Here is a 19,380-nt window from a genome sequence, read left to right as displayed (position 1 = left end):
CTTAATTCACGCATCAAATTGGTCAAATTTGAATAAAACGGGTGGTGCAGGTGGGCAAGTCACATGCAAAAATTCTGACACCTACAGAGGGCAGTAGACTTGGTTTGAAATGAGCCCAGAGACCACTCACAAATCAGCCAGATGTCCCTTATTTCCTCTGGGCCTTAACGTACCAATCTCTGGGTAGAAGTCATTTTCAAAGTTGGTGAGAATCTTTACAATCTGTTTTATCTTACTATGCAGCTGACGTCCGCAACTGGGTTTGCCAAATCCTTTCCTGAGTTAGTGTCATTAGACACAAATATCATTATTGTGTCGATAAATGGAGTATAAGCGCTATCCTAGCACTGAGGTCACATGAAGTGTAGCAATAAGGACTGGTGATTTTGCACACCACTACATGCTGACCTTGTAAACTCAAGACTTTCGCTGCAAGGGAATGATAGTTCAAAAATTTGTATATATTATTTCTTTTTCTTTATCCTCAATCCTACTACTGCTGTTGCTGCTCTCTTTCTTGACTTATTCACAAGCAGTTCGGCAAAATGACTGTCAGAGTACAGAAGGCAGGAGAAACAGGTGATAAAGAGTCGGTATTAGGCATCATACAATGTACGCACTCAATATGGAGGGGGGGGGGGGGGAAGAAGACACAAAACACTACAGAACAAAACTACTTTACCCCTCCCAAGTACACTGACTATGTACTACTTCTCTAATATTTGTCTTCAAAATCATGCAGAAAAATAGTGTTCACAGAGATGTAGCTTTTGAGTCTAGTTGGCATGATATACAATTAAAGATTGGAAAAAAAAAAACAGGTGCAGGACTAATCAAATTCACCATTCAAAAGTTATAAATACAAAAAGCTCATGCATAGAAAGTTTTTTTCTTGAAAATGCACTAATGAACATTAGTAAATCAATCATGAAATGAGAAATATACAGTGGACTGAAAATGACTTCCCTATGATGGAAGTCTAAAGCTAAAAACAGACCAAAAAAAAAATGTACTATAACTCCACTGACTTTTCTAACTGGTAGTGCACTGCTAACTCATTACAGCAAATAAAAGACCTAGCTATAGCACGCAAGCATATAATCGTATATTCAAAACTACTGATTAAAAGAACATAAGGAACCTGAAAATCATGTAATAAAATTCCAACTAATATACTACTTTGGCAGATAGATTATAGAAAATTGGCAGCATTTTTTTTTTCCATCTGTTTAGTGTGTTTCATTTATGAAGTTACAGGATAATGAAAATGAGTACTAGGTGAAATATTAACGGAAATACAAAGAAGAAATATACAAGTTGATGTAAAGTCTTTAAAACATATCTTCTTTTTCTGTCACAAACGTGATCCATTCGAAACACTACAAGTCAGAGATGGGTACCCAATGATCTTGAACTGTACATGCTACTTGCACGACAGCCCAGCAATTCAAACACTTTTTCACACATTCACGAACAGAGAAGAAGGGGAGCTTGGCATTGCATAACAATGCAAAGTTTACATATACTCTTCTCTGTAGCAGTGGTGTGAAAACAAACGTTACGAAATACTAAATTCACCACTTCGATAGTTCTATAAACTCATCATGTCAACAACGGGGACAAAACATGAAATTAGAAAGTAGATATTGGTCATGTAACATTGGCAAATTGAAAATGGTCCAAATCAAGGCACACTTGCCATTGACACAGTTGTTCCCAATATCGTGAATTAAAACAGTGACCGAGTTCACACACCAAATTGTGCATATGACAAGAGTCATGAATATTTGTCGTGCACACTGAACTAGATAAAATCAACAAAATGATTAATGGCAGGAAGTAGGGGAAAAAACATTTGACATACAGAAAAACCTCTTTCTTTTTTTGTCTTAAATTTACCTGAATTTCAGGTTCTCAAGCATTTGTTTTTAGGCTTGCTATGAGTCCCGCTTGATGTGTGTGTGTAATAGTCTTGTTTTTATGACTCTTCTTTTTAATTCACATCTCTATACTGGAAATGCTGATTTTAACAACTCATGCAAATCAGCGCAGTAGTCCGCAGAAATTATTAACACAAGCTATAAACTTCAAAAAAAAAAAAAAAAAAAAAAAAAGGTTGAACCCATCCGAGGCAAAGTTACGTGCCTTTTGGTCTACCAGGGTACTGTAAAATCAGAAATTTTTGTGAACATTTTAATTTTGCAACTCTCTTGACAGCCAAGATTCGCATAAATCACAATGCATGCGAAAGTTCTTACCTACACTTCATGAATTGAATGCCAGTGGCAATTCACGAAAATTTCATGCCGAAAATTTCTGGTTTTACAGTATTTCAAATCACAGAGCAAACATAATTCGACACCAATGCAACACAATGTTGTGTTGATTAGTTATAGCAAATGATGGCATCTTGTACCATTTAGCGTACACGCATCATTTGTTATTTTGAAGTTTATGAAGTGTTTGATATATCCAACCTGATCCTCGGGAGTACGGGAAAAATGTCATGTTCTTTGGGTATCACCACGCTGATGGATATGGGTAGTAACTGCATGAGCCTCTACTCATCACAGCAACTAAAATGCTGTGTTGGGGATGTCATTACCACTACTGACATTGTCATCACTACAAAGAGTCCCAGCATGGGCAATTCACAAAGTATAAATCGAAGCAGATTAAAAATGAAATCATGTGATGCCACTCATACACATCGTAAAACTCTGCATTCCGAACCAGAGGACGTATCATAAAATCAAAGATTGCACCAAACAGAGGAACGAACGACGGCAACGAAAATCCGAGCATGATGCTCAAGTTCATGCAACATCTCTAGCTACACTAAAAAAAAAAAGCTCTTCAACAATAACACAACTGCCCCCCCCCCCCAAACACACACACACACAAAATAAAAAATAAAAAGTTCATTTAAATAAAAGTCAAGAAATCATAATGAGACATAAGGAGAAACACGTTAGCGATTCCTCTGGCTCTCCTGAGCAGTGGGTTCCGTAGATAGTTGCCGAAGCTGCCTCTAAGCCCGACGGGGTGGGATCACATCCCACCGGTTTAACACCGGCCGAAGCGAGAAGAAATGACACGAGAGATGGGGATGAAGAAGTAGAGATAGAGAATAGACTCTTCCCCCTATGTCCTGTGCTCGCGCAATCTCGATGCTCTCTCCTGAAGAATCTGCAAAGGGGGCAGACACACAAAAAAGAGAATAAATCATGATATGAGATAGGTACTACCAAACTGTCAGGCCAGTATTCATAAGGAAGGGGGTTTAACCCTAACTAGGCCAGGGGGGGGGCCTCCGAGGCCCCCCCCCCCCATGACGTTCCGCGCTATGTATCGCAATCGCAAAAAGCTATCGCCGCGACGTTTCATGACTTTTTTCTTTCAAGTCTCCCGCATCTTTTGACACCAAATTTGCGACGCCCGGGTGCACGGTTCCGAAGTTACGCATAAATATGTACATGCCTAGTTAGGTTAAATCTAGTCTGTGATTTATGCAAATTTCTTGTGTGTGCAAACGCATGTGACAGATTGCATATGGCAACGGCGTTTCAGGGCAATTACCCCCCACCGATTAGGGTAAGGGTTAGGTTTAGGATTAGTTCCAGGACTAGGATTAGGGTGAGGGGCGGGGGAAGGATCTGGGGGTAATTGCCCTAGACCCAGAAACAGACAAAAGGAAGGATCCTTGTCCCAACAAAACTGTTATATCTCAGGTATACATGTGTGTAAAGAACAGGTGATGTTCGTTATTCCAAAGGTATATGTTTTTCCCAAAACACACAAATTCCACATACCTACATGTTTGTTAATCAGAACATGACAAAGGGTTCATTATGCGAAAACTTGTAGCATTATTCGGAAGATTCGTTACTGCATAGCTTCGTGATCCAAAAATGAAAAAGGTCCGTTATTCCAAAGATTTGTTAATCCAGACATGATAAGGTTCCCTATTCCAAAAATTTATCAGAAAATGTGAAAATGTTCATCAATCCAAAAATGAAAAGAAAGTGCATACTAATGAACTTCATTTCAGTTTTGGATGAATGAACCTTCAGAATAATGAATTTTTTTCCTTTCTTTTTTTCTGCACAGATTGGCCAAACCCTGCCCTCATCTTTAGTTTGATTATCTTTTAAAACCGACATGAACTACAGGGGGCGCTTTACTCACCTTGGCCCTATCTGAATTCTCCGCTGCCGATGCACCATTGGTGTTACTCAGCTCCTTGGAGACCACACATAGAAACTCGGACTGGTCCTCGTTGCCATAGTTATAGGATGAACCAATGTTTACCAGCTGGTGGGGGAAAATAAGACGAAAAGCTTGCTAAGATTCCATTGTACATATGAGATTTGGATGGATCCCTACCTCTTCATACGATTTGTAAAAGCATGCTTCATGTTTATGTTTTTTGTTTTTTACTTGAAATGTGTTTAAACAGCTCAAACTCTATTATTCACTCAATCCAACATTTTCATTTGTTCCAAACTCTTTCTTCGTTATAAATATCTGATCAACGATGTTCCAAATCAAGGAGATGCATTCCAGAGCTCCAAACATGATTTCACTTCAGACAAATAGAACTGAAAATTTTGTCAATGATCAGTGCCTAAAGGAGAGAGATGTTAAGGGGTTAGTCTGCACTGTATTATTCAGATACTTTACTTTCTCCCAGAACTCTATTTCTGCAACAAATGTGCAGCTTTACCGATGAGTGACCTCAGGGTGACCTTTAGCTCAAAACCAAGGCAGTTAGCACTCCACTAGAGAACTTCAAATGGGGTGGGGGGGGGGGGGGTATGGGGAGAGATAAACTGTAAAGCACACATTAGCAATAATAGCTGGCAAAATGACTAAACCACCTGGCTACCAGCCAGGGATTGTGATTGTTCTAGCAGATTCTTGGCTGGGTTCTGTCTTCCTGCATTGGGCCACAGATGAAACAATGCATGGGGTGTCCTGACTGACATGACATGCTATTGATTTTGATTGTTTAGTTTCAGGGTTTTTATAAATCAATTCTGGGCTGTTGTTGTTGTTTTTTCAGTAAACTCCCTCTTCTACTTTTTCCAGGTATAATAAAAAAAAAAAAACCCAAACATCATAACCTTGCTCAATTCAAGTCTGAAAAAACATTACAGCTTTAAGTACTGTGTTCATAGTACATGTTGCCCTTCCCGGGGAAAAATGTGTGTGTGTGTGTGGGTGGTGGGTGGGGCGGGGGATGCATGGTTTTAAGAAATGGTTCGATGTTTCATATAACCTGTGAATTCTTCATTTTCCATGATCTTTTGCTCTCTTTCAAGTTCCTATTTTCACATGAAGATATATGTAGAATACCCTGAATGATATTGAAGTTTCGGACAGCTCTCAAAAAAAGAAAAAGAAAAAAGAAGACACATGGATTTAGATTTCTAGCTTTAGTAATTGCATGCATCATTGAAACGACAAATTTGATTCAGCACTACTGAGGTACTTTTGTTGGGGGGGGGGTGGGGTTGGTGAATGTATGCATTCTGATAGTAAATTGTAGAACAATCAGCTGTGGCTAAGATATCTATTGAATCAAACTGAGCGGAACTGAACTGATCTGAATTTCCAACAAACAAACACGAATGACATTTCATGTTATTCCAAACCCACATCGCTACTGGTTGTAGATAGAATGAAAGGTGTTTGGCACATTTTCCACACTATCTACATTACTTTTTGCTAATCTGCATACATTGAAGGCCAAAGGAAGTTTTAACAGGTAATTTGCAATGTCCATCATTCAGGGTGGCTTTAAAGCAATACATCACAAACTTCTCTTTCATGACCAGAACTTCTTGCAAGAATACGCCTCATCAAAGACAGAGCATGAGGAAATAACATCATTTGAAAAAGGAAATCAATCAGTTGATTGTTCTGATTATAATTCTCCTACAAAAACAGGAGGTTGGTATCTTGGGAGGTAATATCTTTCACCAGTGTTTCTTCATGTCTGAGTTCCTCGGCACAGAACTCCTCATATAGCAGACAGAGTGTCTGCTACAAAGTTTCCCAGTAAATAGAAAAGTGTGGGTTTCAGTGCCGGCGCTATTCCCACAGATGCACTCCCAAACATATGGAAATCCTTTTCTATTGTGCTGCAGACATCTAAGTTACAAAATCCCTGCACACAAGCATCAACTTTCACCACATGGAAGTGGACTACGATACTCAGGTTGCAACGAGAATCCAGTTCAGTTCAATGAAATTCTGTGTAATACTTCCCGATAGGAGATAAAGAAGTATTAAATAACCAAATGTAGTTCATATAGAAACTAAAACTCTACAGTCGATTTAGGATAGTTTGTGCATAGGACCAATCTGCAAAAAGCAGTCTGCGGAATTTAAAGGGGTGGTTCAATTTTGGTTGAGATATGGGGCCTCAGGTTTCCAACTTGTTTTTGAGATGATGAGAAACCTCTTCTGAAATAAGAAAGAGCATACAAAAGATGATTTCAAAATTTAATTGCTGAAAATCGGTTTTGAAATGGCCGAGATATCCAAAACAAAGAGGTTCTAAAAAGGTGGGACCCACCTTTTATTAGGACCACTTTGTTTTAATACTTTCTTTTTTAATATACATTGTAAAGTCATTTCACAATGGCTGAGATGAGTGCCATACAGAAAGAGAGTCTGGCCAACTGCTAAATTGGACACCATGTCGTTACTCAGCATATTACGTGTTACTAGAGGGTTTCATAGCGTGTACGTTCAGACGTCATAAGCAAAGCAAGCTATGTATAGTGAATTTAACAATGGGCGCTGCGTACTGTATGTGCTCTGTTCTGTAACAACATGGCTCCATGTAGGTCGCTAGACCAGCCATTGACCAATCGTAGGCTTCAAAGCTCATTAAAAGCCAAACTCTCTTTATATACGGCACTGGCTCAGACTACTTCAGATCCAAGCACAGTCAAATGTCCCCAAGAGTTAAGTTTGATCTGGGTATTTTGTGTGTTTTGTGTTTTTTGTTTTAATGCTCTGCACAAGCAACAAGTGCGCACTATTGCCACAAGGAAGTGCAGAGGATTTAGATGGGGGAAACCAAGTTACCTGCTCAAACCGCCAACCGTCTGACATTGTTGACACCACATGCGTTATCTCTTCCTCCTGGCACTGTAATACCCGATACACGTGTTTCCTTGAACCCTGTCAACACAAGAGGATACAGACAGAGATAGAGACAGGTACAAACATACTAACAGATACACAGAGGGAAAGAGATTGATCAATTATCAACTTTCTACGTAAGGAACTGTATCTCAGGAAGTTGTTCCAGAACATGATATTTCAATGTAAGCTTAATACATGTATCAGTTCAAGGTACATGTATATCTTTTAAAAGATGTATTACATTTTGTAGGTCATCATGAAATATTCCATGAGGGGGGGGGGGGGGGGGGGGGGAATACACAAAGCCTGCAAAAACATTTTAAAAATTCATGGATATATCAACTGATGTCTGAAAAATTCACCAAAAGCAAAATCCAAAATGTCTGTTCGCACCATGGAGGAATATTCCTTGAGTTGGGCAGCTTCTTCTACACTCAAAATAAGCAATGATAAACACAAGTGTGAAGGCAGAGAAACAGTTGCCTTGGCAACAAAATGTTTTGAAAACAATGCACATAGCAGTTCATCTTGTAAGTGCCAATTTCTTTCTTCCTCAACATGTAAACTGCGCTTTGAGCATCCTAGTATGATTTCTCCTTGGAATCAGTATCAGGCCTGTTTTCTTTCTACCCATTTCAAGAACAAGCATTGATGCGACAAAGAAATTCCAGACTGCCACTTCTGCAAGTCCTTTTGTTTCGTTTTCTTTCAGTCCCCCCTACACTTTTCCGCATGCTACGCGCGTCAGCACGCCATACCTGAGAATTTCTTGTGTCCCGTTCCTTCATTCGTTCCTTGACAAGTTTTATGAGAGATGTGATGTTGTAGAATTCAGCTTCCTCTAGTATACCTGCAAAAGAGGAGATAATGAACATGATCAAATAATTGACAACACACACTTCATTGAATTTTCTCTTCTTTTCATCTTTTTTTTTTCTATTCTCTCATTTCAAGTATTTAGAGACCTTGCCAAAGGTGTATTGCCCTCAAAAAAGTGGTTTTATTATGACCAGCATCATTAGTATTTTGTCTGCTTTTTGTCAGCACACTTTGTAAGCAAGCAAGCAATGATGACAAGCTCATGGCCATTCCTTACATGAGCACCTACATTGTACATGTTTGAAGTAATATTGTAATTTGCCTTCTGAGAACAAGAAGGACATTCATTCTATGCAATACATACAAAGGAATGTGCATATAAGCATCCTTCTAGTTCTAAACTGACACTAATCTCACCAAAGCCAACATCCTCTCATTCTGTACGGAACGTGTCTGGTTCTTTTCCTTTTAGGTTCTTACTCACCTTCCTCTGCTAAATCTTTATTGATAACTAGCTTTCCGTGCCTCAGGTAATTTAAGACTGGTCCAAAGTACATGGGATCACGATCAATCAGGTAGGCACCAGTGTCATCCTGAAATGAAAATGGGCATAAAAGAAAAGAGTAAATGTCGAGTTTGAATTTTTCAAAATGTGGTCTGTTGAATTCAGGGCCAATGACATGACTGACGATGACTGAGTGAAATTCTCAACGAAATTCTAACATCACCATTACATGCAACATTTTGTACAAACTGACTCACCATCAAATCATTCACATTGGCGTTGCATGACGAAGTTTCGTGGCAGACATTGTTCTTCCCTGTGAGCTGCTCGATATCTTTTTATGATAAAATTAATAATGGTTTTTCAATCAATTATTACAATTCATGTAAAAACACAAATTTATGTGTGCATGTAAAAAATATGGTTAATTCTTGCATTATGCATCTTGATGCAAAATTGGTCAAGTATGATTTTTTGTTTTCTTTTTGGAGAAGTCTGGCAATAATTTGCCTGCACGACATATTTGAACAGCACGTGAAGAAACCATTTATAGATGAATTTTATCCCACAATGCAACTCCCCACAGTGGCCCACACTAGGTTCGAACACTCAGCGGCTTGGGGTCACACGTTCCTATCATTTGTTTTTCTTTTCTTTTCTTTTAGGCATGCACAGTCTGGAGATTTTAAGTGCTTCATTTTGCAGCCAAGTGATTTTTCATCTTTTCCTCTCTTTTTTTTTTTGGGCAGACAAAATTGATTTTTGCATTGCGAGGGAAAAACTGATAACTCTTTAAATGTATTTATGTGAATATGGCTACAGAAACTTATTCTCGAGTCCACTTTACGTGCATCCATTGTTTCTCTGTCAGCCAAGTCTTTGTTATAACAGGGCTCATTAAACTTTAGCGCTTCTGAAACCCAGTCTTTATTGACATGGCTTCTACAAATGAGGGTTGTTAGTGAGTGCCTTTAACAGCCTTATGCGACTGACTCCCCAGGGGCCATGTCACACCAATATCTCTGGTCTGACTCAAGGCCGGATACAGTACCTGGTGCCTGCTGCCAGAACCTCTCCAGGGGTTTAACATCCAACTCAGACAGCACATCATTGGTACACTCCCTAATGTGCACATTGTTTGCAGATGCACTACAAATGGCATTTGTAGTGACAAGACAAAAGTCATGTACAGTAAAGAGTTTACCATTATACAAATCACAGGGATACTATCCTCTGACACAGCAATGTAGTATTCTGAGGGTTAAAAAGGCATATTTTTGGTGGGAAAGCAGCATTTTTACCTTTCCTGCAATACGAATGTGCAGCACTGGTAATATAATTTGGAAAAAACAGTATTTTCCATAAAACAGTATTTTTGGTAAATAACTGTATAAAATAATGCAAAAAAGTAAGTTTTATTAATAGTATCTTTGCATACTGTACATGAGGTAACTGTAAAAACTCTGCAATAACATTTTTTTTCTTATTACTATCTACATGTACAATGCCAAAGATACTTTGACATGCATATTTCTTTACAACAACAACAACAACAAAAGAATTTAAAAAAAAATCTGGCAGTAGAAGGTGTGGATGTCAGAACTCGAAATGGAAAATGGCTGACAGTTTCCATGGCCTACAATACAAACTGTCATCTACAGTGTATGTATTATTAAATTCATTCCTTTTTTCCATCTGGTAATAGATATTTCCTATTTCAATGTACTTCACTCAACATTCTTCTTTCCAAAAATATAATGATAGTTGATATTTTAGAGCGCTTTTTCCACTGGATACAATGTATTGCATTGTACATTATATACAATGTACATGTATGCACTGATAAATTAAAAAGCACTTTTCCTACTTTTATACCACAAACACACAAAGGTATCAACTACATTGTAGTACCCGGTATGTGTGTTAAATGAGCATGCATGCAGGCACATCATGGCTAAACCCTTCTCCCCAGCTCTAGCAAATTGAAAGTTGGCTTGGAATCAAATAGTCATTAACTTTGAAGGTCCAGCATCATCTTTCAAAAGGCCAGTTTCATAATGTATTCAGCCCATACGAACATTCTTGTACCTTGCCTGTTCTAACATCACCTAATTGGATGGATAGTAACAGAGTATAGAAGAGAAATAGGCAGTGAACATTATGATTTTTTTTTTTTTTAAAGAGGATATAAAGAAACATTTGCAACTTTAAATCTCATCCTTTAAAAACAGCAATATGGTGAATACTGGGTAGCCCACTCAGTGTGCAGCTTTTAGTGTCAACTTTGCCGATAATCATATCCTTACAGTTTTACATGTAACATTAGATGTACGTGTACACGTACAGTTTGTAGTAATTTCAGGATCATGTAATTTCTTCTTCTTCTTCTTCTTCTTTTTTCTTTTTTTGATAAAGGACCATGTATATGAAATGTTTCAGTGGAAATATGTTTGTATATTGTCATTTATACCTAGTGTAGTAACATTTCACAAAGTTGCACAACGCTGGTCTCACAGCAATGAATGCACAACATATACTGTATCTGTGGAAGTGACAACATATCTAATGAAATAAATGATGGCCTGACTTTTAATATTATAAAACTCTGTTGATCGGGGCACACTCAAGAAAATCTTTTTGGTATAATATGGCATCCCAAAGAAGATCGTTGACCTGATATCCCTGCTCTAAATCAACACCAGAACCAAGATCATCACTTCCGATGGCAAAACAGAGTTTTTTGAGATCTTGGCTGGAGCACTTCAAGGCGATACACTAGCTCCCAGCAAATTCATTCTCATAGTTGTAGCAGATCATTTTAAATGTATCAAGTTTGATTAAATGATACTCATTTTAATCCTTGATCACAATGTTGTTTGTTTGTTTGTTTGTTTGTTTATTTGTAACTGCTCACTTGCACCATGTGAACTTATCTCATCTTTTTTGCATTGCTTACTAGTTTGTCTTCTAGTGACATATTGTACAGACAGTATGTAAAAATACACAATTACCACATTACAAGCCCGAATAAAGGAATCATGACTGTGAATGCAGTTTTTAAACTGACTATTCATGCAATTTGAAGTGTTGAAATCTGCAACCAAGTGACAACGTAGACAGCATACGTCATAACACTGACGTACATGGGTATGCAAAGTGGCTCTATTTACATGCATACTGTACGTGTAATCACTGGCCGCCACAATCTTGCAAGGGGTAAAAAATAGAACAGAAATCAATCTTGCTCTTCATTAATCCCACTCTTACGTAATAACTGCCAAGTTATTGATTCCAGAGCTGCCAGCATCACGGCAAACCAGTCTACTCGTAGGGTGGTCATTAATATACCCAAAATCAATTATACCAGGACACTGCACCATGGTGTGTTCACACACTCACTCACACAGTACCTCTGCACCCACTATTAAAAGGGCAAATAAGGAATCAGATGGTCGACATGCAACGACAATGGAGCCTTGGGAGGGCAGGCAAGCAAATACTCTGATGACAGATATTGGCATTATATGGAGGAATCAGAACATAGATCATATGTGTTCATGAAGTGCCTTAAAGCAGTTCTCCTTAAAGAGGAAATCCACCCAGCAAAAATAAATAAACTTCAAAAGAAAGAGAAAAATATTCCCTACAGGACGATACAAAAATGACAAAAATCGGATAAGAAATAAGGAGGATATGACATTTTGAAATGTCACATTTTTTCAGAAAACATTATTTGACCAGTCCTTGTGAATATTCAAATCAGTGAAAGTTGACGATGTCATGCTCTCACAATTTCTTATTCATTTCATACAGAAATGACAAAAATCTCATATTTCAGCTGTATAAATATAAATCTTGTCTTAAAGATAATATAAAGTTTTGGTACCTCAAAAGTTTCCCTGAGTTTCCTTGTCTTAGTTTGTGTTTCAGGTTAAAGTACCTTTCATATAACTAACACTGTGAGACTTACTCGCCCCAAAGTGCTCTCATGTCTTAGTAATCATGCAATAATGGTCTTGTACAATACGTGTATTCTCGTGGTACCGCGTCGAGTCAAACTAACGGCTCGTTCGAATTTTTCAGAGCCTGCTCTGCTCTGGTACGAAACCATTATTGCATGATTACTAAGACATGAGAGCACTTTGGGGCGAGTATCTAAGTCTCACAGTGTTAGTTATATGAAAGGTACTTTAACCTGAAACACAAACTAAGACAAGGAAACTCAGGGAAACTTTTGAGGTACCAAAACTTGAAATATTCTTTAAAACCACACAAAATAAAAAAGAACAAATGTTATTATACTCTGATATACAGTACATGTTGGTATAGGAACACGCTTTTACTTGTATTAGCTAAAAATAATTTGTTTTTCAAATTTCATATAACACACATGAAAAATTGTGAGGGTACAAACTACAATGTATGACATCATCAACTCGGTCATTTGAATATAGATAATAATATTCATAAGGACTGGTCAAGAAATGTTTTCCGAAAAAATGTAAAATTTCAAAATGTCCTATCTTCCTTTTTTTCTTATCCGATTTTTGTCATTTTTAAAATCATTTTGTAGGGAATATTTTTCTATTTCTTTTGGGGTTGAGAGTGCTCACATACTGTAGCAGACTGAAAACACACAAAGGAACCAGAATGCATTGGTGTGTTCAGACAGAAGCTCTGCTCCAGTTCTTGACAAGCAAATGTTCAGATCAAACCAGATGGCAAACTAGAAATGTCGCTATGGCGACCGGTACGCCTCCGCCATAATGTATGATTCTCCTAATAGGTCTGTAGTACGTGTGGACAATGTGTGATTACATTTTCACAAAGTTGGCAAAATAATAAAATGACATGTTTGTCACAAATGTGTTGAATGTTCACCTTTCTTGACCTAGGTTTAATTGGATGAATCGGAGAGCATGTATTTGGGGATTTTAGGACTTTTACTTGACTTTGACCCTTTCATAAGTTTATGCATTGAGTAATTTTCAAGGTACGGAGAAAAAGTGCAATTTCTGTATTGAATAGTAAATTGTTACCATTTTCATCTGGCCTTTGACCCTTGACCTTTGACCCTAAAATTCATAAGAGAATCACTGTCAGGCAGAACATGCATAAATATGTACTAAGTTTCAAGATAACTTGAGCCACTTCCAAGATATGGAAAAAGAAGTAAAGTTCAGCACTTTCACTTGATCTTCGACCTTTTGACCTTTGACCTTTTTGGCAAAAAAAAAAAAAAAAAAAAATTCCCAGAGAATGTCTGTTGGGTTATCTAAATACATGCATACACCAAGTTAAAAAAAAAAATAATAATCCTGCAGGCAGTGCATAAATATGAGGGAAATAGTAAAACTTTAATGAGTCGACCCTGACCTTTGACCCTTGACCTCTGACCCCATGAACCCCAAATTCCCTAAATAATCACTGCCAGTCAGTACATGCATATGTACTATGTTCCAAGAAGATACCTTGAACCATTTCCAAGATATGGAGAAAAAAGTGAAATTTGAACATTTTTACTTGACCTTTTGACTCTATGACCCCAAACTTTCACTAGAGAATCTTAATTGGGTAATGTATACACTAAGTTTCAAGAAAATTTCTTCAGGCATTGCATAGATATGGGGAAATAGTGAAATTTTGAGCATTTGACCTTGACCTTTTGACCTTTGACCTTGAGCATGTGAACCCAAAAGTTGATAAGCACAACTTCACCCCCGATGCACATACATGCCTAGTTCCATTAGGATACCTCAAAAGGTTTTTTAGTTACACTGTCCACAAAATTCATTATGGACTGACGGAAGGACGGATGGAAGGAAGGACGGACGGACGGAAGGACGGACAACCCAAAAACATAATACCTCCGGCACCACTTCGTGGCGGAGGCATAAAAAACAAACAAACAAACAAACAAACAAACATTCAACTGTACAAATGAATCTGGAGAATACACTGTGTATGCTTTCAACAATTGTCTATTCCATAGATGACAAATTGACAAATCACTACTTCAAAGTCGTGTATTTGAATTGAGAAAACAAGTGCTTTTACTCGCCGTGAAGCCTACGGGTATTCATTTTGGTTGTTAAACTTTTATGAACAAGGCTCATCTCATGATTAAAGAAATGGTGAATGATTCTACATCAGCACCTCTTTCTTGTTTGAATGATGAGTAGAAAACAGACAATAAGACAGCATTTTATGTGGTATGGTGTGAGGTTTTGTGTTGTTATTGTTTTGCTTCTTTTTCTCTGGGGAAAAAAATTAAAAAATCCTGAGTAACAGGGCAGGAAAAGCAGGATATAGGTTCCACTCTATCTGTTAAGTTCACACAGCCTGTGCCACAGGTATCACAAACAAGGCGTTGGCACAAACAATATTGCTCATAACCTTTAAGGGATAATTCACCTGAAAGTAGAGAGATGAACACACCAAAAGAGTGGAAACTACATTGCACATGCATACGTAGATTTAGAGAGTGAAAATTATATACATGTAACATGAGCACAATTACCTAGGGTGTAAATGACAATGCATGATGAATTACATTTAATGTCATGAGAAATGTCGTGAGCAGTATGTTTGTGCCAAAACCTCATTATTAAAACTTCGATGGTACACTACAGTTGTACACGCAAGTTCCACAAAGTCCCAGAAATCACATTATTGTGGTTTGGAACTGTACTTTTTATGAAGATATCGCTTACTTTCAATGTCAGTGCATCATATGGCAGAGTAAAAGGTATACATGTTTTCAATCAATTGAGCCTTGCTGAGTTACTGTTAAGAATGTATAAGATCAGTTTGTTTCAGTTGAATACCATTTTTTTTTTCACCTTTGCGTTTACTTACATCTGTATTATATTCACTTTCTTCTGCAAATAATTTCTAATGCCTATCATATCCCTGTGGATGTGTGTTTGTAAGTATGTAAATGTAATAAAATGCACATCACTGTAAGTGGGGGGGGGGGGGGGGGGGTGAGTGGACACCTAACTGAAAGTTGCACTAACTCCAGGATTTTGATATTGATAATTCAGTTTGCTTGTTTTTGATATGACAAACCACCTCCATGAGTTGATTATTGGTGCAGAATTTTAGGCTGCAGTTTAAAGGGATGGTTTAGTATTGGTGGAGATCAGGATTGGGCTTATAACATTTTTGTGAAATACCAAGAAACCACTTATGAAATAGTACAGAGTTTACCATTCTAAGAAGGATTCAAAGTTTATTTGATGAAAATTGGTGTTGGAATGGCTGAAACATCAAAAAATAAAGTAAAACAAAGCGATAGTAATAAAAGGTAGGTCCCATCTTATATTATGATCGCTCTGTTTTGGATATCTCAGCCATCAAATGAATGTTATACTCTTCTTGGAATTACATGCTCTTTCATATTTCATTTGAAAAAGTTTTCCATTATCTTATGAAAAATGATAGAAAAGAAAAGTTATGTCTCAACCAAAACTACAATGTATAGCAATCAAAGGTAGAATTGCTACTCAAAAATGAAGCTGTAAACACAATGTGTTACCATCAATGCTTACAATATAATTTCAGTGCCCAGCGACGTTGTCAAATAGCCACTGTTTGGGATATTTTTGTGTGTGTTATCATTTATGCATCTAGACTTCTTCAAATCAGAGAAGTTTCAATCATCTATCTCATTTGAATTCAAGGCCCTAACCCTATTTCTAATACATTTTGTAGGGCGGAGCTTCTTCACTTTTTTCTTTAAAGTCTAAGGCAACTTTTGCAACCAAACTTGCAATGTCCACGCATACTGTTATGAAGCCAAGCCCATTTTTAGAACAACATGTCACCCCAGAATGGGCACAATTTTGTGATTTTGTATACATTTCCTATATTGTTTTTGGAATTTATGTAATTCCTTAATTTTTTACTTTTTTTCTTTGTTTTTTTCAATGGAAATTGTCATGGACCACTTTTCAACCATAATTTAGCATAAGAAATACTCAATCAAAGTGATGAATAGTAAAAATAGTCAGGCTTTTATGAGCTTCATGACACAGCACTGTTTTCCATGAAAAACAGTGCTGTTTCCTCTTTTTGAGTAAATCGTGATGAAATCAGTGTGGGGAAAATTGGTTTATTAATCAAATTATTAAATGCAATTATCTTTTAACACGCATTCTCCCATAGATGAGCATCGCACAAGAAGTCTTGGCAACCAAGAAAATTCCAGGGACACTTGAGCATGACATCATAATTTTACTTACGGTAGTTTAAGCCAGTTATTGGCTGAATAAAGTAAAGATCTATAGTAGCGTTCGTCATTCAGCACTAGATGGCACTCTCGCGCATGTACATTGTTTTCTACACACGCAGTGTGCTCAATTTCTGAGCCCATTCGCGACGATCGCTAGCTGTAGCAGTTATGACAGGGGTGCATTGATATCATTCTTTTCAAAAGTAATACGGCCGTACTGCAAACATGTTCGAATCACAAACCTGAACTACTTTTGCCATCCTGTACGTGGGTTTGCGTCTGCTACCTACGGCTAGTAGCCCGAGGAGGACGATCTTATTTGTCGTGACCTTTGGTGTATTTTGTACTTAATCCACACTGCGCAAAATATGGCAGTATCGAAACTTCACTTTTTTCAAAATTGAAATGTTTTCTGATTTCTTGAAAGGAAAATTTATCGAGTGTATGTTAGCGCATGTGGCAAGAACTGTACATGTACATGAAATGGACCTTGCAATGCCTGTTTCAGTGAAATTGGCTGCCCGATCGGAGCCCGTGAAGAGCTTCACGGTTGCTGCCGCGGGAGTAATGGGTGTTGTGTGATTTACAACTGCCCGCGGACACCACGCGCTGGCTCAGCTCTCTACTTACGATGATCGGCGAATCGAAGCCGCTAGGGCGCTCGCTAATACAATGGGAAAATTGCAAACGCGGAAAGTTATTAAAATGCAAGATTTTTACAAGAAAAAGAAAAAAATCGGCTGATTTCAACACTTTTCATGTCTATATTAGGTATCAATCTACGGATAATTGATCTCATTTCATGGCTTGGTGTACATCTAATTTTTATATGAAAAATGCTAATCTTAGTATTGTGATTTGAATGCGAGATTAAGTACCGTATACAATTCTTACTAAGCGGGTAAGCCAACTTAAACTTGCATTAGCTGAGTATCGATATTTTCTAAAAATACATGGTATTTAATCAAAAAGTAGTCGATGAGTAGGTCCAACCATACTGCACTGATGATAAAATGAACAATGATTCATGAATAAAATGAATGTGGGCATTCGCGTACAAACATAGCACAGGAATGAATGATCTAAAAGTTAAAATCTTATTTTTTAATTAGTTTTATACATTCTTATATACATCGCCAAGCTCGAAATAAGCAGCTCGCAGAGCACAAGAGGGCCGAGGCTCACTCACGTAATGGAAAAAGACAACTAGATTCTAGACTCTCTGTGTAAGGTTTAGTTCTGAACTTCTACGTCAGTTCGGGAAACCCACTCACAAGGGGGGCCCCTCCTTATAAGTAACCCGTCCCCCTTATAAGTAACCCCGTCCCCCTTATAAGTAACCCCCGGGGCACCCCTTATAAGGAGTCTCCACGCTTTTTTGCAATGCAACGCGAAAATGAAAGGACTGCGGCAATTCGCTTGGTTATGTCCATAAAGCTTCACAAGTTTCCTAGTTACTCACGAAATTTGAGCAAAATCGGTTTGAGGCATCATATCTAAAATCATGGATTTAAATGCGATGTCCAACGACCCATGCGAATGCTGAAATGCGAGCGATTACTGGCGTGAGTGTCGCCAGGCGCGGCGCCGCGCCGCGGCAATGCTTGAGTGCAGACGTGGCGACTGAGTACGGAGACTCTCTCGTACTCAGTCGCCACGTCTGCACTCAAGCATTGCCGCGCCGCCGCGCCTGGCGACACTCGCGCCAGTAATCGCTCGCATTTCAGCATTCGCAAGGGTCGTTTGATTGACATCGCATTTAAATCCATGATTTTAGATATGATGCCTCAAACCGATTTTGCTCAAATTTCGTGAGTAACTAGGAAACTTGTGAAGCTTTATGGACATAATCAAGCGAATTGCCGCAGTCCTTTCATTTTCGCGTTGCATTGCAAAAAAGCGTGGAGACTCCTTATAAGGGGTGCCCCGGGGGTTACTTATAAGGGGGACGGGGTTACTTATAAGGGGGACGGGTTACTTATAAGGAGGGGCCCCCCTTGTGAGTGGGTTTCCCGAACTGACGTGAGGCAACGCATCACTCAACTACTGCAACCGGCTCTCTGAGCTGTCCTTACAGATTTAGCGCCTTGCCCTGCCCTGAGCTGCGCGTCGTACGGTACGAGGCAAGGCAGTCAGCTCAGTGCCCAACCTGCCCTGTCAGCCCGCACGATATCCGACGGACGGGTATTGGACTCACCTTGTCTGAACTCAAATCGGGATCGTCTTGGCACAATCTGCATAAAAACGACTTCGGATCCCGACATAGCGTTGTCCTGGTCGTCAGAAAATATGTTCCGCCGACATTCAGCCGGACCCACTTCGATTTTCTTGCACATTGTTCACTTTCAAAGCTATTTTCAATTCCGTTTACACTGCAATTTTCGTCCGTATCCATTGTGTGTGCAGAACCATTCACTTCCTTTCCGTTCGTCGCCATGTTTTTCGTGAAATAATCAAAGTTAGTGGAAAACGCCCCCAACAGCTAGCTCCTGTGCAACGAGATCGATTAGTGATGTTTCCGCTGCGACTCCGTGCGAGAGAGGGAGACAGTATAAAATGCTGTATGGGATATTGGCGGATGAAACACTACATTTGCTCTGTCCCTGCCAGAGTTTCATGTCAAACACTGACTTCGAAAAGCATCTCTAGATAGTAAATA

The 19,380-nt window shown here is 38.5% G+C and overlaps 1 protein-coding gene across 1 annotated transcript; it reads right to left on the bottom strand.

The window, feature by feature from the left end:
* Window positions 1–3,132: 3,132 nt before the first annotated feature.
* LOC139724717 (BTB/POZ domain-containing protein KCTD5-like) lies at window positions 3,133–19,158 on the bottom strand. Its single transcript, XM_071635839.1, has 6 exons — window positions 18,919–19,158; window positions 8,465–8,573; window positions 7,920–8,011; window positions 7,102–7,197; window positions 4,189–4,314; window positions 3,133–3,189 (listed from the first exon to the last, which is right to left on the bottom strand). The coding sequence occupies exons 1-6, from the start codon at window positions 19,156–19,158 to the stop codon at window positions 3,145–3,147; spliced, it is 708 nt and encodes a 235-aa protein (XP_071491940.1). The 3' UTR covers window positions 3,133–3,144.
* Window positions 19,159–19,380: the final 222 nt, after the last annotated feature.

Source organism: Diadema antillarum, unplaced genomic scaffold (genome assembly GCF_040938485.1).
Source record: "Diadema antillarum isolate AM-2024a unplaced genomic scaffold, OU_Dant_1.0 scf00000226, whole genome shotgun sequence".
NCBI classification, from domain to species: Eukaryota; Metazoa; Echinodermata; class Echinoidea; order Diadematoida; family Diadematidae; genus Diadema; species Diadema antillarum.
Note: the sequence above shows the minus strand (reverse complement) of the source record. Positions and strands in the feature narration are given on the sequence as shown.